The sequence below is a fragment of the Lithobates pipiens genome, unplaced genomic scaffold, assembly GCF_037356315.1.
Source record: "Lithobates pipiens isolate NorthernLeopardFrog02 unplaced genomic scaffold, aLitPip1_a1.2 Scaffold_28, whole genome shotgun sequence".
Lineage (NCBI taxonomy): Eukaryota > Metazoa > Chordata > Amphibia > Anura > Ranidae > Lithobates > Lithobates pipiens.
In genome coordinates, this window is record NW_027507789.1 from 25,599,858 (window position 1) to 25,627,287 (window position 27,430).

Below are 27,430 nucleotides of genomic sequence, written 5' to 3' on the forward strand. Positions count from 1 at the left end.
GAGTTCACATGATTAAAACCCTGTATGAAACCTTTTATGTTGTGCAGACTATATATTTATATGTATGATTCCACGCATTGATTATATGTATGGATTTTTATACTGTTCTGTAAAACGATTTTGTGTATCATTTTTGTGAATAAATTTGTAATATATTTTTTTTACTCATATTTGCCAAGAATACCCAATCGCATGCAAGGAAAAAAAGAAAAACGGCGATTTTGCTTGCACCCAATTGGATGATGGAAGTCAGCAGAGCTTCTGCTCTTTTACTAAGCTCTGGAGCAACTGCACTTGCGGAGTGTAATTGTACGTTGCAAAGTGCAGACAATTTGCCTTTAGTAAATCAATCCCTATGTTTACTAGGAAGAGGCATTTGCAGTTACCTTATGTCACCTTCCTAGAGCCTTGTGTCCCTTATTTATTATTAACTGAATTTTGATGTTGGGAAGACTGTTTATATCAACTGTGACGAGTTGGGGAATTTGTAGCTCATTGGTAGCACCAAACCATGAGTTTACTCCACACGAGAAGTACGTTTCAGGGCTTTTTCTGCCCACTTTTTTTTTTAAAACAAAGCAAAAAGAAACCCAAAAGTTTACATGGATATCTTCCCACGCAGGGGGTTCTCACCATCAATGTGATAAATAATGTTCAGCCTCATGGCTCTTTTTCAGCTTCACGGCTTAAGCCTTCTGCCTTGGTCCTTAGACCATCAAATACACAGTCCCAGTGCTTGTGCACAAAACGCCGTCTCCTTGTCAGCTCTGACTGTTTCTCCTGCAGCTCCTAGCTGCTACATCCTCACACGCTCGTGCCTTTGTCTGTCCTGACCTAGACAGTATGGAGCAATGTGCTGCTCACAGCTCCCTTCACAGACTGACCCTCTCGGGAGGGTGCGGCCACTCGCCTCTAAAGTGGAGTACACGCTATAAGAAAATCGGGCGAATGTTCATCCGATTTTTCTTGATGTTTCACAGCAAATCGAAAGCGATGAACGAAAATTCTTATGAAAATTCTCGTATGAGAAAAGCCTTCTTTTTTTTTTTTTTTGTTTCTGATCGCGTGCAGTCTTTCATTTCAGATTTTTCCAAACATTTTTTGGTACACATTAAATGAAAATTGTCTGTTCTGTTCCCGTTCAAGAAAAATTTTGGAGTTTGTCCTCAAAATTCTCAAAATTTTTGAGAATTGTCGTACGAAACTTTGGAATCGGCTGTCGAAAGTTGTGTACACGCTATACGAAAATCGTACTAAAAAGATTTGGACAAAAATGTTTGCCCGATTTTCTTACAGCGTGTACGAGCCTTAATTCTGACTCTAACATAAACCCAGCATGTAACTGAGCCATTAGTGTGCCTTTTTCCTAAGAAATTTGGCCCAGACTGCCATTTTAAGCAGTGGCATGGGCCCTAACTGCCACACAATGATTGGTTTATACCAAACTCCTCTTCACCATCAGTATTTTTCATTACTGGATGCCCTGGTGACTGTTTGAACCAATGGCTGCATGCAGCAATTTGGTGCTTATTGTTTGTCCATAAGACCCCAAAAGCCAGAAGTGGAAGCATTGAGTAGTAAAGGTAAGGTGACCAGATTTTTAAAATGAAATTTGGGGACATTTTTATTTATTTTTTATTGGTAAATGGTAAACGATTTTATAAGCAAATTTTCCTTAAGTTGTATATGCAGTGTATGTGGTATGTGTTTATGGAATGATTATATGATATATATGTACGTTATTTCTCACATTTCGTCCATGAGATAAAAAATAAAGATACTTCTTAGAATTTTTTGGGATATGACTACCAAATGTTAAGGGGATAAGATAAAGAAAAGGGAGGGATGGGGCAGCAAAATTCAAACCCAGTCCGCCAGGGACAAAAACCGGGGACAGACTTGGTCTGGGGACAGTGTCTTCAGTCCGGGGACTGTTCCAGGAAGCCGGGGATGTCTGGTCACCCTAAGTAAAAGGGTTGTAATGACAGTGATCTCTAGCAGTCTCATATAACATGCCCCTAGTCTCCAAATGGCTGCTGCACAATGTCTTCAATCACAGGGTACACCAGAGCTCAGAGCACCCTGTATATTGTCCGCAGTCTCTGACCATCTCCTGTGGCATGTCTGCAGTCTCTGACCATCTACTGTAGGATGTCTGCAGTCTCTGACATTTCCTGTAGTATGTAGTCTCTGACAGTTTTACATATTATGCTGCCCTGTGGTGATGCCAGTACGGTAGAAGCCATGTATATCTAATAAGTTGACCACCAGTGTTGTAGTGCTTTGTCTGCTTTCGTTTTACATTTTGCCTATTATCACCTGTAAAATTCTCTTTGCAGTCTCTTGTTATTCTCTTGTGGTATGCAGCATTCCTCCTGACTGAGCAGGGCTCCTTGCAGACTGCAGCAGTGGTGGGGTAGAGCTGAGAATAATTTATTTCTTAATGTTTAGGGCTGTATAATTATATTGCACCTTAGGTGTGTATAAATATTCTGCAGAAAGACTCTTGGGCGTCAAGATGGAAATCAGTTGCAGGCATAATTAGGTGATCCGAAAACACCAATTTAGTGCCAGCCAGAAAATTATACACAGCAAACAGTACACAAGAAGCATCACTTTTGTGTCGGTGACTCAGAATGCATGAAGCAAGTTGGGTCAAAGCACATGAGGTTGGTGACTCAAAAAGCACTGAAGTCATGACATCGGCATGGAGCCAGTCAGAAGACAGGAGCAATGTCAAGTTTAATATTTATCTCAGTACAGGGTCCCTTTAGACCCCTTTCACACTGGGGCACTTTGCAGGCGATAGAACGCTAAAAATAGCGCCTGCAAAGCACCCTGAAAGAGCCGCTGCTGTCTCCCCAGTGTGAAAGCCACGAGGGCTTTCACACTGGAACGGTGCACTGACAGGACACTAAAAAAAGTCCTGCTAGCAGCATCTTTGGAGCGGTGTATACACCGCTCCTTCACCACTCCTGCCCATTGAAATCAATGGGGCAGCGTGGCTATACCGCCGGCATAGCGCTAGCGGGGCACTTTTACCGAATAACGCCACAAAATTAATGTTAAGGCCCCTTTCACAGTGGGGCGTGGGTGCGCCGGTGCTAAAACGCCAATATTTTTAGTGGCTCTTTACCGTCAATTTTCCGGGGCTGTTCGGCTGCTAGCGGGGCTCTTTTACCCCCGCTAGCGGCCGAGAAAGGGCTAAAACCACCACCTTAACGTCAATTTCGTGGAGCTATTTGGTAAAAGTGCCCCGCTAGCACTATGCTGGCGGTATAGCCGCGCTGCCCCATTGATATCAATGGGTAGGAGCGGTTTAAGAGTGGTGTACACACCGCTCTAAAGATGCTGCTAGCAGGACTTTTTTTAGCGTTCTGCCAGCGCACCGCTCCAGAGGGGGTTTCGCATTAGAGAGACAGCAGCAGCTCTTTCAGGGAGCTTTGCAGGCACTATTTTTAGCGTTCTATCGCCTGCAAAGCACCCCAGTGTGAAAGGGGTCTAAAGCGCCGCTAAAAATAGAGGCGTTTTACCGCCGATGCACCCACCGCCCCAGTGTGAAAGGGTCCTTAAATAAATGCTTATCAGACTTCTAGGGTAATGCAAAATAAAATGAGGGAAACAATCCATGCCAGCCAATTAAATTTTAACTTGGTTTAGTTTAAAAGAGTCACGCCCTAAAAGATTATTTCAGATTGGTCACAATACGTTACTGCAATTTGCCTTTTAACATACAGTATAAGCAGTGGCGGTCCATCTGTCTGTCCGTCTGTCGGTCGCTCGTCCATCCCCCCACTAGCCCCACACTTACGCCATCTAGCAGCTTCAGCTCCTTCTTGCGTCTGCTCCTCCTCAATTACATGGCAGCGGCTTTTTCCTCGGCGGCTTCCCTACCTCCTTTCCCCGGCGGTTTCCCTCCTCCTTTTCTCAGCGGCTAATATCATCGCTTCTTCTCTTGGCCAATTGGGTCGACCCACTTCCTGATTGGCTGGGAGGAGAAACAGGAAGATGATAGCGAATATCAATTCGCTATTGTCACACAACTTGGTGGGCTCAGGGTGCTCTGCCCCCTGCGACCACCCTTTTTTTGAAGCCTATTAGAGCCTCTGGCTCTAATCAAGTGCTTCTAAAAAACAAAACAAAAAAAACATTGGAATCCATGCATCCGACGCCCTGCAGGGAGATTAGGTGCCAGATGCACGAATTGGGGGGGCGGCGCCCCTGCGCCCCTAATGGACGGGCCACCACTGTAGATATATGTGTGCGCTCAGTGACAGACAGATCCAAAGCAAGAGGAGAACCTCATCTCAAGAACCCCTGTATATATTGTTCATATTACTGGATTCTGTTTCTCTTCCAGGGTGGCAGGATCCTGATTCGGACACTCAGCTCTTCTACTCCTTGTCGGTTGGGCTCTGCTCTGCCACAGGTTGTCAGAAGCTCTATTTATACAGAGGACTAAAAAGCCAGTACAGTGTGCGACCTCCTGCAGGCAGAGAGCTTGGAGAGATTCGGGTGTATGTGGAAGTGGAAGACGTGCAGGGAGCCCGGACTTTGGCATTGAACCGGTGAGGTCAAGGTCAATGGAATGGTCACATCCTTCTCTGCTACCATGGGAATGCTGACCTTTGTAGAGCAGTGGTCATCAACCCTGTCTTCAGGGCCCACTAAGGGGCCAGGTTTGCAAGATAACTGAAATGCATCACGGGTGTCAGTAATTGCAGTATTCTAGTCTGAATCTCCCCAAGGTAATGCATAAAACCTGGCCTGTTAGTGGGCCCTGAGGACAGGGTTGATGACCACTGTTGTAGAGGATATGGGAAATTGCCTGGTAATATCTTTTTCTGTTTCTTGCACCAAGATCCTATCCTTTATGATAGGATCTTTACCAAAATTACATTTCTAATATAGTGGATCTATAGTATTTTTGGTTTTGAATGTTGAATGAAGCCCTTAAAGGTTTTATCATACACATTTTATTAATAGTATTCCCTTATAACAATGCTAAAGCAGAATTGTGCCATTTGTTGTGTTTTGCAGAGCGTTCAGGTTTTCTTTATTTCTTTTCTTTCCAGCACTTTATTGATTTCATTGTCCTTGGTACCACCTGGTACTTCTATGACAAAATGGCTGAGGAATCACGGCGAGTCTATCTTGGAGAACATGCGTGTTGTGGGTGACACTCCGCTGGTGATCCAGTTAGCACTGGAGATGGTCACTGCACTGAGCCCGGTGAGACACGGGGATGGTAATGGTATAAACTGATGCTAAAGTGTTAAGGTACTTATAGACATGAGATGAGCAAAGTCCTTGATCCATATAATTACATTTGAATTAGGAAATGTTTGTGTTCTTGTGTGGAGTCTGCAGCCTCTGAACATTTAAACTCAGCCAGCCATTCTTAAGCCAGCTATACATGAATTTAAATTTGTCCGGTTTAGCAGAGACTGGTCAAATTTCAATCCATGTATGGGCAGGCTGGTTGTACACTAGTTGATCAATTAGTGTACAACAAACCTGTTTGGTTTTTCCCAAACAATCAGTGCCGCCGGCCATAGCCGGCAACACCGATCATTGTATTCTGATGGCAGAGAAGGCTCCCCGCTGTCAGAATGCAGCGGGATGCATGGCTGGGACAAGGGGTGAGCAGGAAAGGCGGCTGCCCTGGACACTAATGTATCATGTAAGGTGCAGGGGCACCACAAGGAGACTGGGGGGGGCATTTGGGGGGGCACCAGGTGGTAAAAATTGTTCTAGGAGGGGAAACTTGGGGAGGTGCACTAGGAGTGGTGATATGGGGGGTTGTGTTGAGATGAGGGATAAGGAAAGAGGCTTTGTGCTGGGGGGGGGGGGGGCAATCTAAGGGGACGGCAGCAGGTAAGGATTGTTCTAGGAGGGGAAACTTGGGGAGGTGCGGTAGGATTGGTGATTGGGGGGAGTTGTGTTGAGAGAAGGGATGGGGGAGGGGAATTTGTGCTAGGAGGAGGGATTTGTGTTAGAAAAGCTAATATATACAGGGGAGGGGAGTTGTGCTAGGAGGGGACTTTTCTTTGGGAGGGGAATTCGTGCTAGTAGTGATGTTTGGGGGGCATTTGTGCTAGGAGGGGAATTTTTTTTTGGGGGGAGGGGTTGTGTTAGGAGGGGAAATTTAAGGGGTAGAGGATTTGTGCTAGGAAGGGAGTATTTGAGCATATGTGGAATGAGAGGATTTGGGATGGGGGGGGGTTCAGCAGGGGGATTGATTTATGCTTTGGGGGTAAGCATGCAGATCAGTGCTTGATTTGCTTTGGGGGAGGGGATTTTTGCTGACACAATGCTCATACATCTTGGGGGGGGGGGGGGGGGGCGATTTAGTATGTTCACCCTGGACTCTAGATGACCTTGTGCCGCCAATGGAAGGATTCCTCCATCCACCTTGAATGTGTAAATGGGGGAATCGGTCGGATATTTTTTTTGTCGTTCAACCCACTGGATGACCAAAAAAACAAACTATCAATGTATTGGCTGCCTTAGTTCAGCTAGGAGACTTTATTCTTTATCAAGCCTCTAGTGCAGGGATATGCAATTAGCGGACCTCCAGCTGTTGCTAAACTACAAGTCCCATCATGCCTCTGCCTCTGGGTGTTATGATTGTGGCTCTAAGAGTCTTGTTATGCATCATGGGAATTGTACAGCTGGAGGTCCGCTAATTGCATATCCCTGCTCTAGAGCATTCCATCATGATTCTAATAACATCAACTTCTCAAGTTGATGCCTGAAGAAGGGGGAGGCTTTCCCCCCAGAAACATGTTGGCTGTATTTGATGCTCTTGCCCAATAAACGTTTCAAAAAGACCTTTTCATGATAAAAGGTATTCCTCGGAACACATCCAAGTGTTATTTATCTGCTGAGCGATTGCTTTATAATCAGAGAAGTAGCTGCCTAAGAACAAGCCACAGCGTATATCACCAGCACACCTTGGATCTTCACAATAACATCCAAATGTTTATCAAAGTGATCACATCACAGTGGTAAATTGTGACATTTCTGGGCCATGCACGACCCTTTCATCAGGCATGGAATGACCAGAACAAGGTCCGCATACACTATATTTTTATCAAAGATCTCTTTCTTTAAAGTAAAACACACTTCACTGTATATACGTCAGATTCTCACTTCTATCCATCCTGCGCTGTCGCACACAGACATCAGACATTTTAAACATCTGTGGCTGACCGATCTCAAGGAACAATTGATCATCAAGATGTTTTTACTAGAGCTGATTGAGTAATGAAAAGTTTTCATTGTTGTTCCTTACGGTAAATCTTTTGATCAACCCCATGTAATTTTGGTAAAAAATTGTTCCCAAGGACCCGTTACTAGTAAATTATTGAATTTAGCAAAGTGCATGGTGGCCCCCCAGCTGCTTCACGTCCTCTGGGTGAAATCCCGATGCCCCCTGTGTAGCATCATAATAAAACATTTTGACATTAAAATACAGGATGTTTAGAAGGCCTCTGTGCACTGTGGCCATTGAGAAAACTGAAGTTGAAGGGAATTTCCACTCCCTAGAAAGCCTTGGCTGGAAGCAAACTGGCCAGATCCAACTTGCACAAATCAATATGCTCATCTCTAGATTTTATCAGACCATTGCTTATGTTTTTCTGAGATTAGTCCAGCTCCAGGAAGTGTCTATTCAATCTTGGATCTTCTGATCTCCTTCACATGTCAATGAGCAGATAATGTCATGTACTTTACATGATGGTAAGCCATGTTTTTCCATCCACAGGGTGATAATATAACTAAAGAAGAGCAGAATTATCTTAGACTTCTTCGAAACAATGTGACCCATGCTGTGTCCTCCTTACCAGTCTCCAGTATGTGGGAAGTAGCTGCAGTTAGTGCAGCCTTGACGAAATGTGTGGTAAGTTCTTACAAGTAGAACATCATAACACCCATACAGATATGGAAAAGCCCTTTTATGGTCTATCCCAGAAGTCAGTTTGCAAAGTTAATTTGTATAGTGAGTTACCTTGTGTTAGCTCACAATTGGACTCAGCCTTGCAGCGGGAGTTCTCTCCTTATAAGCCAATTGGTGGTACTTTGGTGGGCTTGCATAAGGGAGATATCACAGACAGGCACTATTAGATTGACAATGTTTGAAAGCAATCAAAGCGTAATGCCACGTACTAACAACCGGACTTTTTGACAGCAAAGGTCCGACGGAACTAGTCTGTTGGACAATTCGATCTTGTGTGGGCTCCATCGGACCTTTGCTTGCAAAAAATGTGGCGGACTTTAGAAATAGAACATGTTTTAAATTTTCCCACCAGAACTCCGCCGGACCGAGAAATCCGTTCGTGTGTATGCTAGTCTGACGGACAAAAGCCGACGCTAGGGCAGCTATTGGCTACTGGCTATAAACTTCCTTATTCTAGTCCGGTCGTACGTCATCACGTTCAAATCCGTCGGACTTTGGTGTGATTGTGTGTGGCCAAGTCCGTTCATTTGGAAAGTCAGTCGGAACTCCATTGAAAGTTGGTCGGAAAGACCATCGGACCTAGTCCCTCGAAAAGTCTGGTCGTGTGTACGCGCCATTAGTTGTTGCAAGACATATAACATGCAGATTTATGTTATTTTGAGTTTTGTATCATTTTATAATACCTGCCATCTGGAGCAATTATACTAATCATCCTTCAGAATCCCTCCAATTTTATCAGTCCAGTACGTGTTTCGTTCAACAGTACCAAGCCCAAATAAAGAGCGATCCTTTTAACTCCCAAAACACAATACCGTTTTATGGTAGAAGAATTTAAATTAAATTGATCTGGAATTTATACGTTCTGCTTTTGGTATTTAGCTTCTTGCACACCCAGTTCCTACTCGAGCAAAGAGACAATTTTCAGCCACCAGTCCTAGGAGTGCTGACTAAGGATAATCATTATACACCGCTTAAAACCTGATTGAAAACGCCTACTGCTATTTTAATTTCAGTGACCCATACATTTCCATTTCTTCTACTTCCAAGACACTGTTCATGGCTGAGCTGTACACTGGCCAACTGGGCCTGGTGGTCACCAGTCCTCTGAGATCCTCAGGCAAAGACCAAGTGACCACTGCTATTCATAGCCATTCAGAGTATATAAAATATCCCTTTTTATAAATATATTTATTGTTTTTTTTTGTTATATGTATAAGGAGATTTCCCTTCTTGTTCTGTAGACACAACAGGAAATGAGATAAAATCCATCCAATATGAGGGACAGCTGTGAAAAACAAGCAGGGCCGTCTTTAATATTGATTGGGCCCTGGGCAAAAATTTTCTTAGGGCCCCCCTCCCCCTATGCAATTTCACTCTCCACCTTCTCTGAGACATAAAATAAATAGCAGCTAGACTTAAAATCAGTTTACTGTTTCAGATCAGGCAGCGATTGGTTGCCAGAGGTTACAGCATATCATTACCACTCATTGACTGGTGGCTAGAGGTTATAGCACTCCTTAAAGAGGAAGTAAACCCTTCCAAACAACTTGGACCTATAGGTAAGCCTAGATTAAGGCTTACCTGTAGGTCCAAGCAATATCTCCTAAACCTATATGGTTTAGGAGATATTTGCCCGAAAATGGGCACCGCTGTCTACAGCGCATGCGCCGTAGACAGCGGCGCGCAGGCGCACTAAATGCAGCAAATCCAAGAATGGATTTGCCAAATTTGTCGACTCCCGTGCGCATGCGCGGGAGTGACGTCATCGCGGCTTCGCCGTATGACAGCAACGGAGCTGCGAGGCGCGACTCCCGTGCGCATGCGCAGGAGTGACGTCATCGCGGTTGCGCCGCTGTCATTGGTCGGAGCTGTGAGACGCCACCAGCAAGATGGACGCGGCGGACTACAGGGATCAGCGGCGACTTCGCTGGCTCCTGTGTCAGGTAAGTGACACATAATGAGCTACTATGCGATGCATAGTAGTCCATTATGCTTTACCTTTGCAGGGAAAAAAAGAGGAAGTAAACCCATCAGGGTTTACTTCCTCTTTAAGGCTCACTGATTAGTTGCTAGAGGTTACAGCACATGATTTCTGCTTTTTGATTGGCTGCTTGAGATTACTGTACAGTAATACTGCTCACTGGTTGCTATAGGTTACAGCACATCATCTCCTCACTGCTGCGGGGCATGGTATACATATGAATACTGCCTTTATTTACATATCAATTCAGTTGGCCTCAGCTATTTACATATGCATGTCACTTCAATTTACATATGAATGCTGCTTATTTACATGTAAACACAGGGTCTACAGGTGAGTAATCTGTACACAACAATAGGGCAGAGCTGGGCAGCATTAGTAGCAGCACTTCACACTGATGTATCAGGACACAGCACAGGACTAAAACTTCAAGGGACAAGGGAATGTAAACTGGGATAGTTGGCAAGTATGAGGCAGCTACTTTGGGCCCCACAACAATGACAGGGCCCAGGGCAGCTTCCCCTTTTGCCCTGCCTTAAAGACGGCCCTGGAAACAGTGACATCGATACAAACCTCACAAATCCTCACCCCCCCTATGCAATTATCTGAAAGGAGTGCTTTTATAAAATGTAGACTATCTTGGCTCTACATAAGGTCTGGTGTTCCCAGGACAAATGTCTTTTCTATCTTCCTATTAACATGCCCCTATGCCCAAGTATCCTCGTGTCTATGTTTTGTTATGCTCTTTCTCATATTAAAGGGTTTTCATCATGATGTGGATATGCCAGTATGGCTAAATGTCCTGAATGCCACAGAGGAGATGATCCATGTGCTGAATGAGAGGGGTGACCAGGGACAAGGACCTGATGCTGATGTATCACAGAACATCCTCACTTTATTAGGTAAATGCATTCACTTCTTTTCTAAACCAACCCAGCAATAGTACTGTGCAATGTTTGATTATGTCAGTGGTTAAAGAGGAAGTAAACCCTGATGAGTTTACTTCCTCATTCATTCCCTGCAAAGGTAAAGCATAATGGACTACTATGCATCGCATACTACCCCATTATGTGTCACTTACCTGACACAGGAGCCAGCGATGTCACCGCTGTCCCCTGTAGTCCGGCGCATCCATCTTCTTGGTGGGTCTCTCGCCGCTCCGTCGCTGTCATTTGGCGAAGCAGCGATGACATCATTCCCGCACATGCGCACGGGAGCCGCCATGCACGGCATCTTCATCGTTGACGGTGCCGCGCTCAGTGTGCCTGCACGCCGCTGTCTAGGGCGCATGCGCCATAAACTGCGGTGCCTGTCTTTCGGCAAATATCTATACGGTTTAGGAGATATTTCTTGGACCTACAGGTAAGCCTTAATCAAGGCTTACCTGTAGGTCAAAGTGTGTTGTAAGGGTTTACAACCACTTTATGTCCAACCAATTTTGTTCTTGTTTTGAATAGAGTGTGAAAGAGTTAGAACCTTTATCAGACTTTGTTTGTCCTGATGACAATTATAACCAGAACAGAGAGGTTGAAAATCCAAAATTGATCAATTGCCTCCAGAAATGGGATGAGGGTATTCTAGTGTAGACACCCATGCCAATGTCAACCATCCCCTCACTTGGAAGAGATTTCCACTCACTTTCTGACATTTCTCTTGAACAGGAAATAAAAATTCTGATATGGGTTGCAACTAGGGTTGCCACCTGTCCAGGATTCACCCGGACAGTTCGGGTTTGGGTTCATGTGTCCGGGTTTCAGACTGTCTGAAACCCGGTCACATTATTTAGACTGGACTATGGCTTTTCAGTGGTTGTCTCAGCTGAGAGTGTCTGTTAGGCCGCGTACACACGCGCGGACTGTTCGCCCAACTTTGTCCGTCCAACAGTTTCGGCAAACAGTCCGCTCAAAATTAGCATGGACGGACATGGCCACACACGACGAACGAACAGTCCGCTGAAACCGTGCGCGATGACGTGAAAGTGCCGTACGTCGGGACGAAAAATACGACGTCCTATACACTGCATTATAACTTTCGGCGTGTAAATCCTTTCTGAGCATGCGCGGAACTTAGTTTGTCGAACAAGCCTACACACGGGCGGACTGTTCGCTCAAACAAGGTTTCAGCGGACAGTTTTTCGGAATTTCCGAAAAACCTTGTCCGTCCAACTGTCCGCTGAAACTGTCCGCTGAAAGCCCACACACGAGCGGACTGTCCGCCCAAACACTGTTCAGCGGACAAGGTTGGGCGAACAGTCCGCCCGTGTGTACGCGGCCTTACACTCTTTCACAGCCCCTAAAGCCAGCACTAACAAACCACCCCCCCCCCAAACACATACAGATGGGAGAGGAGAGAGGGCTTGATCTGCACCTCTTCCACCCCACCCCTACCCATCTGTGTCTGCACACACTCCAATCCCCGGTGCTGTGCCTCAGAAAAGGAAAGTGGGAGCCGGAAATTTGAAGTCCAGCAGCCTCAGGTCCATCTGGTGCTGACTGCTAAGGTGTGAGTGGGCTCACCATCCATCCATCCCTGTCTGTAACTGAAGTCTCCCCCATTCTCTCTCTTGCCTCTGAGTAAGTACAGTAAGGTAAATTAGGGTTCTCAGAGCACCCTTACATCAGAGTTCCCCTTTACACCAGCGGCCGTAGTGTTTCCCCTTACATCAGAGTCCTCTTCGTACATCAGAGTTCTCAGTGTTCACCCTTAAATCCGGGTTCCCAGTGCATCCCTTATGTTAGAAGCCCCAGAGGTCTCCCTTACATCAGAGTCTGCAGAGTCCCCCCTTACAGTGAAAGGGAACTCTGCGAGTTCAGATGTAAAAGGAGAACTCTGTGGACTCTGATGTAAAGGGGGACTCTTGTTATTAACTTCATATGATTAGAAATGTTATTTAGTAGCAAAATATATGTATAGTTTATACAAAAAATTGCTGTGCGCCACAAAAGTGTTCGGGTTTGACTTGAAGAAAAGGTGGCAACCCTAGTTGCAACCACTTTCTAATTTTATAATTATCCAGTTTCTATTTTTTTTTTTTTTTTTGCTACAGATGCACTAAACAGAACATGAGTTACACAAATACAGATTTGGATGACCTGTCACATGGTTTGGCATTGCTAGAAGATTGGTCAAAGCAGTGGAAACTGCAGTTTAATGTTTCTAAATGTAAAATAATGCACCGAGGGAAAAAATCCCTTGACAATGTACAACATTGGGGGTACAGTGCTGGACAGCATACAGAGGAAAAAGATTAGGGGGTGCTTATTTCAGATAACTTCAAAATGAGCAAACCGCATGACCAGGCAGTGGGTAAAGTGAATAGAATAGGATGCATCACTAGAGGGATCACTTGCCAGGAGGAAGGAGGTCCTGATTCCTTTCTATCCAGTGCCTTGCGAAAGTATTCGGCCCCCTTGAACTTTTCAACCTTTTGCCACATTTCAGGCTTCAAACATAAAGATATAAAATTTTAATTTTTTGTGAAGAATCACCAACAAGTGGAGTGGAACGAAATCTATTGGATAATTTAAACTTTTTTAGCAAATAAAAAACTGAAAAGTGGTGCGTGCAAAATTATTCGGTCCCTTTACTTTCAGTGCAGCAAACTCACTCCAGAAGTTCAGCGAGGATCTCTGAATGATCCAATGTTGTCCTAAATGACTGATGGTGATAAATAGTATCCACCTGTGTGTAATCAAGTCTCTGTATAAATGCACCTGCTCTGTGATAGTCTCAGGGTTCTGTTGAAAGCGCAGAGAGCATCATGAAGACCAAGGAACACACCAGGCAGGTCCGTAATACTGTTGTGGAGAAGTTTAAAGCCGGATTTGGATACAAAAAGATTTCCCAAGCTTTAAACATCCCAAGGAGCACTGTGCAAGCGATCATTTTGAAATGGAAGGAGTATCAGACCACTGCAAATCTACCAAGACCTGGCCGTCCCTCTAAACTTTCAGCTCAGACAAGGAGAAGACTGATCAGAGATGCAGCCAAGAGGCCCATGATCACTCTGGATGAACTGCAGAGAACTACAGCTGAGGTGGGAGAGTCTGTCCATAGGACAACAATCAGTCGTACACTGCACAAATCTGGCCTTTATGGAAGAGGGGCAAGAAGAAAGCCATTTCTCAAAGATATCCATAAAAAGTCTCGTCTAAAGTTTGCCACAAGCCACCTGGGAGACACACCAAACATGTGGAAGAAGGTGCTCTGGTCAGATGAAACCAAAATCTAACTTTTTGCCCACAATGCAAAACGATATGTTTGGCGTAAAAGCAACACAGCTCATCACCCTCAACACACCATCCCCACTGTCAAACATGGTGGTGGCAGCATCATGGTTTGGGCCTGCTTTTCTTCAGCATGGACAGGGAAGATGGTTAAAATTGAGAGGAAGATGGATGCAGCCAAATACAGGACCATTCTGGATGAAAACCTGTTGGAGTCTGCAAAAGACCTGAAACTGGGACGGAGATTTATCTTCCAACAAGACAATGATCCCAAACATACAGCAAAATCTACAAAGGAATGGTTCACAAATAAACGTATCCAGGTGTTAGAATGGCCAAGTCAAAGTCCAGACCTGAATCCAATTGAGAATCTGTGGAAAGAGCTGAAAACTGCTGTTCACAAATGCTCTCCATCCAACCTCACTGAGCTCCAGCTGTTTTGCAAGGAAGAATGGGCAAGAATTTCAGTCTCTCGATGTGCAAAACTGATAGAGACATACCCCAAGCGACTTACAGCTGTAATCGCAGCAAAAGGTGGCTCTACAAAGTATTAACGCAAGGGGGCCGAATAATTTTACACGCCCCACTTTTCATTTTTTTATTAGTTAAAAAAGTTTCAAAAATCCAATAGATTTCGTTCAACTTCACAATTGTGTCACACTTGTTGGTGATTCTTCAAACATAAAAAGATATAACATTTTTATTTTTTGTGAAGCCTGAAATGTGGCAAAAGGTTGAAAAGTTCAAGGGGGCCGAATTCTTCCGCAAGGCACTGTAGATCTTTATTGAGAACTCATTTAGAATACTGTGTCCAGCTCTGGAGACCTCACTTACAAAACTATATTGATAGGAAAGAACGAGTCTGGAGATGCGTAACAAAAATGGTGAAAGGTCTGAGGGATAAAACATATGGAGAGCGACTTCAGAAACTTATGGAGGAAAGAAGGGAAAGGGGAGACATGACTGAAACCTTTAGGTACATCAAGGGGGTGAATAAGGTTTAAGAGGGCAGGATTTTCAAAATGAAACCAAGATCAAGAACACGGGACATGACCTCCAACTAAATGGAGGAAAGTTTAAAACTAATCTTAGAAAGTATTATTTTACTGTAAGGGTAGTTGATGCTTGGAGCAGATTTCCAGCAGAGGTGGAGAGTCATTCAACAGTAATGGGTTTCAAACATGCTTGGGTACAAATATAGATCTATATACTCAGCCAAAAAGGTCACGAAAAAAAAATACAAAAAAAAAATACAAAACGTATAAAAGAATGGGCAGACTCGATGGACCATTTGGTCTTTTTTTTTTTTTTTTTTTTCCGACACTTTTCTATGTTTCTTTGATCCTGGTCACTCAAATGTATGTAAATCCTCACAGATAAATTATTGGGAGATACTTTTAGATTTTTTTTTTTTTTACTTTTCCATTAGCACTTTTTTTTTAAACAAATCCCTTGCATTTCAGTGAGCACTGCAGTATGTATATTTATTTCATTGTTTTTAATGTTACATGGTTTTTCAGGTGGTGTTTTGGCCTCCTCAAATTCTGATGACCTGTCTCTTACTGCCATTGATCTGACAAAGGCTCTGACAGTTTCCCTTGGAAGGTCACTTGTCACCGGTGAAGATCCTCTACTTCTTGCTGTACCTGGTGTTCGGACACAAGTGACACGAGTTTCAACTAAAAGCAGCTTGTGCTCCACTTCTTTGTCATTGTGCCAAACCTCTAAATCTCAAAATCTGTTGCATGCCATGTCAAGCCACCGTGAACTTCTTCAAGTGACCATGGAGCTAGACGATAACCCATTTCCTGCTGGACTTCCTCCAAACCTTACCATGTCCTCTCAGTTGGCTGCCTTGGAGTTTACATCCATTGATGGTGAGCCTGTACCTGTAAAAGACTTGCCCAAAGATTTGGCAATCCAGCTGGCATTGCCCATCAGGAAGGAGATTGCTTTAACGCCAGTATCGGCCTTCATACCACCAAGGGGCAGTGCCAGTGTCACAGTGACTACCAGCATGGCACACAGATCGGCAGGCGTGCATCTGCACATTAGTTTTATGTGGCTGAATGGTAAGCAGGGTCTTGGGAGGATTAATGCATCATGTATAAAGCTGATGTACAGTAAGTTTCAGCTGAAATTACTAAACTTTGATCTAATAAAATGAGTTTTTTTTTTAATAGGGCTTGCAAAGTATATAACACTTTTGGAAATGGCAGAGTAGAGATTGTAAGATAACATATACCCTGTCCAATCATTACCTACAATCTATGCTGATCTACTGATTCACAGTAGAACTCATGCAGGAATAGAGCAGGAAAAGCACCCATTGCTTCATGGGAGATGAGCTCCTCTACCTTGTTTGGATAAAGACTAAAACAAAGGGCTGAGGTGCTTGCCTTTCCTGGAGAAAATGCTGTTCCAGAGTCCATCTAGTGCTGGTCACATGACCAAAAATCTAGGATTTGGTTGCACAATCTCTTTTTTAAAATGGAGATCACTTCAGATTGGCTGACCTCCCTTTTAAGCATAGATTCTATCACCAAATGCCTGGACTTTTTGCACTGAATGTTGCCTAGAGTAGCATTCAGGGGCGGACTGACAACTCATGGGGCCCCCGGGCATTAGGAGATTATGGGGCCCCCGGGCAATAGGAGATTATGGGCCCCCCAGACAATCAGAAATTATGGGGCCACACAGTATACACACACAGTATACAATCACACAGTATACACATACATGTACACACAGTATACACAGACATGTTTCTATTGGCTGAGAAGGTACTGGAGAGATGGGGCAGCTATAATCTCAGGTTTTTTAGACCAAAAGGATGTCGGTAAGGGACATTTCAGAGACAGATGTAAAAAAAAAACACAGATTTTTACATACTGTCCCTGGTTTTACTGAGGCTGGCAACCCTGATGGGGCCCCCTAGTGGCTCAGGGCCCTCGGGCAGTGCCCGAGTATCCAAATGGTCAGTCCGCCCCTGGTAGCATTTTCTCTCAGCCCTTCTATTTTCCTTTATCAACGACTGGTGACCTAACTTTGTTATAGTCTATAGATTTGTTACTGCAGTGCTTCATATGCATGATATGTACCTGCTGTACCCCCCCCCCCCCTCGCTGCAAAGCCATTCACTGGGAATCTCAGTGTGCTGCTTCTTCTCCTCCCCCAGCTCTTATGCAGCTAAGAACAGAGGGAATGTGATCACTTATAAAAAAAAAAGAGGGAAAAGGGTATTTATAATGTATTTTTATATCTATACAAAACTGTTTTGCCTATTCATTTCTATTTTAAACTGAATGGGTTGTTTTGCAACCCATTCAGGTCACGTTTTCAGGATTTCCCTCAGATGAAATGGCTGTGGTAATTACTAAGGCAGTGAAAGTGATCAAATCACCTGTGCAAAACAATGGAGAGCCTGAAAACATGACCTGTTGGGGCGGCCTTGAGGCCTGGAGTTGAGAAACACTGGATAAAGGCATAGAAGTGAATAAATTGATTCAACCAATTGGCAGGGATCTCTTTGTTCCCTTGGTCTGCTGGGAGCGCCTACTTATTCGGGAGGAGTCAGATGATCGGGTGTCTGGGTGGACGTGTGTCACAAGGCTCTGGTTTGCTAGGCCAGAAGCCCGGCGCCTATCCCGGGAGCACCTGGCTGCGAGGCCGTTTGAGAGAGGCAACGTTGGGTTGGGGCTTCAGGCTGGAAGCCCAACCAAGTTGCAGAGGTTCCGCCAGACAGGGGAACTGGATTGTTGCCAGCGGTGAGGAAGAAGCAGTTGCCAGGGACCCAGCGGGTTAGCATGGGTAAAGCGTGAGGAATATACAGGGGGATAGCTGGGGAAGAGCTCCGGAGATCCAGTGAAGTCTATTGAGAGACCAGGCGCTCAGTGAGTGAAGATCTACAGTAGGATACTGTGAGATGTGAGAGAAGATCTATAACGGGTTACTGTGAGTTATGTGTATGGATCTCTATTGACTGTTCAAAGTTCAGTTGCCATAGGAGACAGCAGTTCTATAAATACAGTTGCTGTATCCAGCTTAAAGGCCCTCTACTTCTCCCTGACTGTGGAGGTCACTATTAGGCCTTTGGATGTCGGAAATGCTGCTATATACAGATATAAAAAAAATGGTAAATGCCTTTTTTCATTTTATTATAAGTGAGCACATTCCCTCTGTTCTCAGCTGCATAAGAGCTGGGAGGAGCAACATCACACTGAGCTTCATATTGAATTGCTGTGAAGTGGGGGCATGTCAAGGCAATTCTGATCATTGGAGGAGAGTACACTGAGTTCCCAGGATAGCTAGAGAACTGACAACGATGTGCTCTCCTGGTTAGTGTGGTCAGTTTTTAATAGGAAAGCAGAGGACTGGCAGAAACACCAGGGAATTTACATAAAGAAAGCAATACAAAGGGAACAGAATAATTTCTCATACAAGTACATGGTACAGCAGGCACATATCAGGAATATGAGGTGTTGGGGAAACAAACACATTAAGCATGCACAGACTAGACATGTGCACCAGCCAGGCACAGTACTACATCTCAGACGGGCATGAGCCACTACTGAGCATGCACCAGACAGCCCCAGCAGTCACTACTGCATAAGCGCCAGCCAGAAACAGAGTCAGCGGCCCTACCGCTGTGTACTGGGCGCACGCCCAAGGGGAAAAAGGCATCAAAAGGTAAGGAATGGGGGCACACAATTTATTTACATTATTTATAAAGGGCAGTTTTACTTTCAGGGTTTAACGTTACTTTAATGTCTTTGCTGTAGATAATATCCTTTTTGTTGTAATAGCATTTTTTTTAAATAAATCTCACTTTGTAAAGAAACTAAAAAGGTCATAAAATGTACTTTATATTTTTAGAGTCAGACTGGTCACTTGAAGTGTCCCCGGGATTGTTAATTTCATATGGACCCCTTCAGATCTTCAATACTTCTGACATGCAAAGGATTCAAACATTAAAGTTCTCATTGGAGGAGGAGAATACACGGAATCTCACTCTGCTTCTCCCCAGTACCCGGAGGTATAAACGTATCCGTACCTTGTCTTTATCTATAACTGTTATTAACCACTTCCTCCCGACTATACGCCTATATGTGGCCTAAGAAGTGGGTCTTTTTCTGTGGGGCCACATAACGAGTGGGAAATGATACTCCCGCTTCCAGGTCACCGGATCACTGTAATAGCCTCTGATTGGCTAATACAGTGATCAGTCACTCTGTGAGACCGCCCCTGTGTTTACGTCCTCTTCTGAATGTAGCAAAAGATACGTTGTATTTTCCTTTGCTTTCAGGAAATGAAGCTGTAAAAAAATAAATAAAGAAATTTAAATAAAAAATAAAGTCAAGGTTGGAGTCAAAGGTCACAGCATATTTTGGGTAGATTGTTTTACATTTTTTATATTTTTTTTTTAATTAGTATCATTGTCCATTAATGTCAGTGGGGTTGATTCACTAAAGCTGGAGAGTACAAAATCTGGTGCAGCTCTGCATGGTAGCCAATCAGCCTCTAATTTTAGCTTGTTAAAGAGGAAGTAAACCCTGATGAGTTTACTTCCTCTTTCATTCCCTGCAAAGGTAAAGCATAATGGACTACGGCGCATCGCATAGTAGTCCATTATGTGTCACTTACCTGACACAGGAGCCAGCGAAGTCACCGCTGTCCCCTGTAGTCTGTCGCATCCATCTTCTCGGGGGGTCTCGCCGCTCCGCTGCTGTCTTTCGGCGAAGCCGTGATGATGTCACTCCCGCGCATGCACACAGGAGCCGCCACACGCGGCATATCGCCGTTGACGGAGGCGCGCTCAGTGCGCCTGCGTGCCGCTGTCTACGGCGCATGCACCGTAGAAAGCGGTGCCTGTCTTTTGGTAAATAGGTTTAGGTTTAGGAGATATTTCTTGGACCTACAGGTAAGTCTTAATCTAGGCTTACCTGTAGGTCAAAGTGTGTTGTAAGGGTTTACAACCAATTAAAGCTTTGCAAAAAAAATGGATGCTGATTTTTTTTTTTTTTTTTTATGTAATTTTTTGCAAGATTTTGCACTTTTAGTAAATCAACCCCAGTATGTTTTAAGCAGGGTAAAAAACAAAACAGTTTTACTAACACATGTCAAAGTTGCAAAATCGTGCTTAGGCATTGACATTTGTTTTACACTTAGGTGGGTAGGGTTTGATATTAAATTCTTCCCGTTTATTAATTATATTAATCCAAACGTTAACTTTAACAACAAATGCAGTGCTGCAGTGACAACAGATAAATTCATAAACTATTGTATAAATGTACAATTTAATTCCAGGAATGCAGGTGGTATAGCACTATATATTGAACATTCCACAAAGAAATCAAGTGTTTTTGAATGGCATAGGCAGTTTAAGGAGGGACAGAAGATGTCCACAATGATGCAAGAACATGGTACAACAGTCAACCAACTTTCTTGCTTGTAAATTCTGAAAAGTTTACGGGAATGTGTTCAGAGGAAAAGACCTGAAGTAGATTTTTGACCTCAGCAATGCTGCTGCTCATGAGTTACATGTTCGTGTTCGTGAGTTCGTGTGTGTGAGTTCCTGGCCCAGAAATCTATTTCAAAACTTGACCAACCACTTTATTCCCCTAACTTGGCACCCTGCGGCTTTCGGGTGTTTCCAAAACTAAAAAATGCATTAAAAGGGCACAGATTTGATGATGTTCCTGCGCCATGACAAAGATACTGCACAGCGTTCCAGAAAAATTGAATTCCAGCAAATATGAGTGTACAATCTAATAGGCGCAAAAGTTAGAACCAGGGTGCTCAATAATTAGCATTCAGTAACAGAACTGGTTGGACACACCACCTGTTTTCCTCTGCAATGCCAGTTTGTGTGAGGACACTTGTGGGTGTGGCTGGCACTCAGCTCTGCCAGCACAGAGCACTAGAGTGGAATTAATGGTAGCAGCAGTAGAGAGGAAAAAATATATAAAAGCATTTCCAAGCAAGACTCTATTATAATAAAGACTCTGCTATATTAAATAATGCAGTTTTTGGATGATGCACATTTAACAGTAGAAAGACTTGACTATTGCCTAGAGTGTTGACACTGTACTTTCTTTCCTTTTATATTCTGGTGTCTCAGTGGATCCTTGCTGGAGTACCAAATCAATATCACAAGTCTTCTCTCTGTCAGCTCAGTTTCGGTCTCTGTCAGCCTTTTCTCCAGCCTCTGCCAATACTTCCATGTGCCAAGCCTGACATGGAAAACAGACGGCATGAGCCCAAGCAATGCCAGTCTTCCCCATCAAGCTGTATGCCAGGCCCAGCATCTAACTCTGTTTGGAGCCAGTCTGTTTGTACCTCCTCACCAACTCGTATGGTTGACCCCTGTGAGTATAATTACCTTTTATTACAGTGATTGTGTCATAAGAAAACTATGAAGGTTGCCATTGGTGACCTTTGAGAATAACGTTTCCCTCAATGTCATGCTGGTACATTGGCTATGATACTTTTTATGCCCTGGAGCATGCATAAAGATACAGAACTCTAACGCTCAATTACAAAATATATTAAAGCCAGACACAGCCAGGCAACTAGCATTTCCCGCAATTTCCCTATTCTTTTCTCCTGACGAAGTCACTTTATTATTTGCTAGGAAAAGAGTATGTGTTTTTAAAGAAGAATTCCAATGTAACTATGTATATACCATATCATTGGACCAATGTAACTGTGTACACCATACCATTGGATCTATGTATTTACCATACCATTGGACTAATGTAACTATGTACTTACCATACCTGGCCGATGCCTTGGGAAGTTGGAAATCAATGAAGTAGATACCCTTTCTCCAGTAATTCTCACTTACTTCCTGATCCCATGCTTAGTGGCCGGCCTGATGCATGCACGCCATTCAGAGAATGGCGTTTTCTGATAGGACGAGGTGGAGAGGCGGGGCGTTGACATTACGCTCTCCGCCTTGTGCTCTCATTACCTCCTGCTCTCCAGAATGCAAAGCATTCTTCAAATGGTGCCCATGCTGAGCGGCCAACCTCCTGTAATCACAATGCATTAGGCTGGTCACTCAGCACGGAACCCGGAAGCAGATGGAAATCACCGGAGTAGCAGTGTCTATTTCGGTGATTTCCAGCTTCCAGGGGCATTGGCCAGGTATGCTACAGTATATACATAGTTACTTTGGTCCAGGCTGAACCAATGTAATTATATAAAAATAAAAATATACCAAACATGGAATTCTTCTTTAATCAGGGTGGAATTTGTAAGTCCCACCAAATTACTTCAGTCATTAATATAATATTACTGTCATGATTAGGATGGAATATATAAAGTAGAGCAGAGAGGAGAGTGGAACAAAACGCTTACATGTGACTGGGTGTAGAAGAGGCTACCTCATTCTCACTTTTTTGTTTCTCCTTTAATATAACTATTTGAAGGTATTTATGTACCTGACCATTCAGGCATTTAAAAATTTCAGAATGAGCTATTGAACTCTGTAAACATGATTTTTGTTTTAAGCAAAGCTAGTAAGACTTTGGCAATGTAGATTTATCATTACCAAACTCTACACCAGAGATACAGTAAATAAAACAAATGTGTGGAGGAAAGAGAGACAGAGGGACATGGTCCGCAATAAGAGACAGTCAATCCAAATAAATTCTGTTTAGTTGGAACTGGGAGCTTTGCATCAATGAGGGATATCCGTTTTACTGAGTGACTGGATTGGTTGAATATAATACAGGTGAAATTATGCGGTTATAAAAGTTATTTTCCATTCTTTCCTGCTAGCCTAACCTTGTTTTGTGTGTCTAGTCTCCCCGTCGGTGGACACTTGCACTGTTGTGCTGCTCGATTCTCCTAGCTCTATATCTGCTGCTGGTCCTGATAACGCACAAGCTGGACCACCTGGACTTGTCATGGGTAGGAACCATTCCACTGTGTGGTCCACAAGGCCAGTACAGATACTGGGTGCTGGTGAAGACAGGCTGGAGGAGAGAAGCAGGTGTGTACTGACTGATTGTATGGGGCATATACAGTTTATATGCCGCGTGACATGTGCATTCATAGTGTGCTACAGTTTTATCCAAATAATATTAAACAGTCTAAATATAAAATCTGCGCTTGGTAAAAAATTAATTAAAAAAACAGCAGCTGAACACAATAACCCAGATACTAGGCCCAAATGACAAAAATGTGAAAAACAGTGCAGCGCTTGCTATTACATAAATTAAACATGTAACTAAATACAATGAAGTGATCTTTCATGAAAAAACCTTAGTGTTAATGATTCCAGAAACTGAACATCAGTGAAGGAAAATATTGTACATCAGTGAAGAAAGGTATTGTGCAAAAAGTTAATTTGCAAAAAAGTTGTTTGGTTGTGAACCAAAAAAGTGTTTTTCTAAAAAACTATATATATATATAAATGCCAAAAAAAGGGTGTTTACCAAAATTGCTTCTAAAAAAACAAAAGAAACGAAAACAGAAAAAATTGTAGAACAAAACAGAGAAAATCAAATCAAAAGAGAAAGTCCTCTCCCTTGAGTATACGAAAGTGACTTTTCAAAGTCCCATACAAGTGAAGATAATTATTGGTTGAGTGAAATATCAGTGAACACAAATGAAGTTGATCCCATGTAACTCCGGTGAGAGTGCTTGACCACGTAAAATCATTTACTACAGAAACTTAAGTAAGTAATGCAGGCTTACCAGAACATCTATTAATGTGCGCAGATACGAATTCCCAAACGATTTGGATCGGTCAAGGTCGCTCCTCAGACACTCCACATTAACTCGGACGACTCGAATCCTCTTTCCGGACGGGAAGGTAAAACACAACCCACACCTTCGGGTGTTCCGAGATCGTAGTCCGTTCCGGTCAGTTCGAAAGCCTCAAGGTGTCGTATCACCGAATGGATGAGAAAAATAAAGTACGCCCAATCGTGTGATATAGTTTCAAACACGTGGAATTTATTTCTCAACCAAGTACAAGTTGGAAACTACGAATGACTCGGTCGAGTCACATAAAAATAATCGTAACATAAAAAAAGAGCAGTTTTGCTAGCAAAAGTATATAAACGAGCGAATAAAAATAGCACGAGGTGTAAGCGTATTTTGGTAAACACCCTTTTTTGGCATTTATATATATATATATATATATATATATATATATATATATATATATATATATATATATATATATATATATATATATAGTTTTTTAGAAAAACACTTTTTTGGTTCACAACCAAACAACTTTTTTGCAAATTAACTTTTTGCACAATACCTTTCTTCACTGATGTACAATATTTTCCTTCACTGATGTTCAGTTTCTGGAATCATTAACACTAAGGTTTTTTCATGAAAGGTCACTTCATTGTATTTAGTTACATGTTTAATTTATGTAATATTAAAAAGTGATCATCTAAGATTTTCTGTATTTTTTGATATGCTAATCTTTTCATTTGTTTGGTTATCATTTAGGCACTACTGCCCATGTTGGCATCAACCTATATGGATTGAACAAAAGTGGAGCCCGTCACCTAAACAGCAGGGGAGGCCTAACCACAGGAAGTCTCGATATGTTCCAGGTTGAAACAGACACCAACTTGGGAGAGATCTGGAAGATTCGTGTGTGGCATGACAACACTGGTACTGTATATGAAAATAGCTAGATGAGCAGATATTCTCCCAATAGAAAGTACAAAAATAGGAATACAGTATTTTATTTTATTTTTTTTAAAAGAGGTTCAAAAAATTATACATTTTAAAGGATAGCCACCATGATTGCAAAAATGCAATATGTTAAAGCTTACAGTCCCTTAGATGTGGTGGCTGCATTTGTTTTCTATTTCCTTCAAGAGCATTTTTGGCAAATACAGAAAATACCTGTTGATCTTGCCAGAAATGCAGTGCTCTTGAAGTTTCCTGTGAACTGCAGGAATTCTGTAAATAGCCAAATGCCCTGCCCCCTGTATAATGGAAATGAACAGATACAGTGCTTTGAAAACATATTCATACCCCTTGAAATTTTCCACATTTTGTCATGTTACAACCAAAAACGTAAATGTATTTTGGGATTTTGTGTGATAGTCCAACACAAAGTGGCACATAATTGTGAAGTGTAAGGAAAATGATAAATGATTTTCAACATTTTTTACAAAAAAAATGTGAAAAGTGTGGCATGCATTTGTATTCAGACCCCTTTACTCTGCACAAAGGATAGATATGAAAAATTAATTTGTGCAATTTTATTGATCAGATTAAAAAGAAATAATAATAATGATAATATATATATATATATATATATATATATATATATATAATTACACATTTAGTGACTTGTTGTGTGTCTAGGATTAGATCCATCATGGTTTCTACAATATGTAGCTGTATGGGACAAGCAGACGGATTTCCTCTACTTCTTCCTGGTGAATGACTGGCTGTCTGTAGAGAATGATCGGAATGGAGGAAGAGTGGAGAAAGAAATCCTGGCAACCTGTAAGTGTTCTATTGTTACCTTTTTGTGCAATACTGTATATTAGATACAGTCCGTGGTAACTTTGTTGGATCCATCTACATAGTATCTACGCAGGAGGTCAGCACTATTTAGGTATGGTGTGGAATGTCACTTTGTATTCAAGGGCCATAGGTGCCCCAAAAAAAGGTTCCATTAAAGCAGCTTCACCATCTGACACGAGCCAAGATGGATCCAATGCTCCAGACTCTCACTCTACCTTTAGCACGTCACAAAAGAACTCTACGGTGGTCAGACAAGACAAGTTTCTTCCATTCTCTGGACATCCAGGTTTGTTGATCTTGCGCTCACTCCATCTTCCTTTTGCTGTTCTTCACCGACAATAATGGAACTTGGTGTGGTCTATACTGTTGTATCCCTGTATCTTCTTAAAGGTTAGGCATGCTGTGTGTTCAAGGCTTCTGTACAACATTGGATTGGTTATAGGAACAGCTCTAGGCTTCCTCTCAGCTTGAGCAAGCCTGATCATTCAGATTTTTTTCCCCCCAGGACTTCTACTCGCTAGATTCCCTTCCCCCCATTCCCCATTATTTCCAATGGCAGTGAGCAAAATGCATTAGAGGTATCTGTGGACAAGGGTGGGGGTGGGGGTGGGGGGGGGGGGGGTTAATTGTTTTTTTTCCATGTAGAGGTTCCTCTATCACATCAGAGGTCCTCCATCACATCATAACCCCCCCCCGCCCCCTCCCCACCCACCTACCCTTCACATCATAGTCTCTTCTTCACTTCAGAGGTCCCCCATCATGTCAGAGGCCCCCTATCACACCAGAGTTGCCTCCATAAATCAGAGGCCTCCTTTGCAAGACTCCTCATCACATCAGAGTCCACCCATCACAGAGTTCCCCTATTACACAATCCACGCTTTACATCAGAGCCCTATCTTTTGATTTCAGCAGTACGGCACATGGCAGGAGGTGGAGAATGTTTGGAGGAGGAGGACTATGTTCTTCTCCTAAATTGTGGGCCTTGCGTGCCACCTTTCCTGGACCACAGTCATGCGTTGTCATGGTAGGGATGAGCTTGCTGTCATCACCATAGCAATGATAGGAAGCATGTGTCCTAGCCCTAGACCACCACTTGTTATGGTGCTTGTGGCTGGCTCACCCACACTACGGCAACGTGTGATGTGGATCCAAGCAAACACAGGTCTCATCTCATGTTCTGTATTTTTCAGGTCCTCAGGAGTTCAGAAGCTTCTCCCAGGTGTTCCCCCAGCAGCTCTTTCTCGGTTTAACAGACTGGCACCTCTGGTTGTCCGTGTGGTGGCGTCCTGCACGAAGCCGTTTTACACGTGTTCAGAGAGTCACGTGTTGTGCATTGGCACTTCATTTCTACATGGCAATCTGCTCATTGTGGTATGGGGCCATTGGAATTCAAGAGGGAAGGTTAGTGTCAACAGGTGTCACCACCAACCTGATAGAGGGGCATTGAACTTTTTATAGGTGGATACCCAACCCATGGGGGAAATCACTGGAAATGCTATGTAAGAAACTCTAACCCTAAACCCTACCCATAATCAGTAGCCCCCCAACTCAGTCTATACTAATACACAAATATTTTGTCCTTGAAAGTATTGGGCCATCCTGTGATAGAATCAGTGCCAGTCTCTTAGTGGTCATGTGAACTTTATGCCTGTGGGTGTCCTAAGATATTGCTATAAAAATATCCTTCTTTTTTAAGTTTATTCTTCTAATAAGTTTATTATGCTCTAGTTTTTATAATTATTACTA

The 27,430-nt window shown here is 43.1% G+C and overlaps 1 protein-coding gene across 1 annotated transcript in view; it reads left to right on the forward strand.

The window, feature by feature from the left end:
- The window catches only part of LOC143934977 (polycystin-1-like), a 136,715-nt gene that overhangs the window by 74,259 nt on the left and 35,026 nt on the right, over positions 1–27,430 (forward strand). The window contains exons 20-30 of the mRNA XM_077458524.1: positions 4,361–4,568; positions 5,076–5,232; positions 7,769–7,903; positions 10,702–10,843; positions 15,688–16,239; positions 19,043–19,202; positions 21,288–21,534; positions 22,976–23,165; positions 24,647–24,814; positions 25,520–25,663; positions 26,875–27,085. Of these exons, the coding sequence (XP_077314650.1) occupies positions 4,361–4,568; positions 5,076–5,232; positions 7,769–7,903; positions 10,702–10,843; positions 15,688–16,239; positions 19,043–19,202; positions 21,288–21,534; positions 22,976–23,165; positions 24,647–24,814; positions 25,520–25,663; positions 26,875–27,085 (2,314 nt within the window). The remainder of the gene's footprint in view (positions 1–4,360; positions 4,569–5,075; positions 5,233–7,768; positions 7,904–10,701; positions 10,844–15,687; positions 16,240–19,042; positions 19,203–21,287; positions 21,535–22,975; positions 23,166–24,646; positions 24,815–25,519; positions 25,664–26,874; positions 27,086–27,430) is intronic.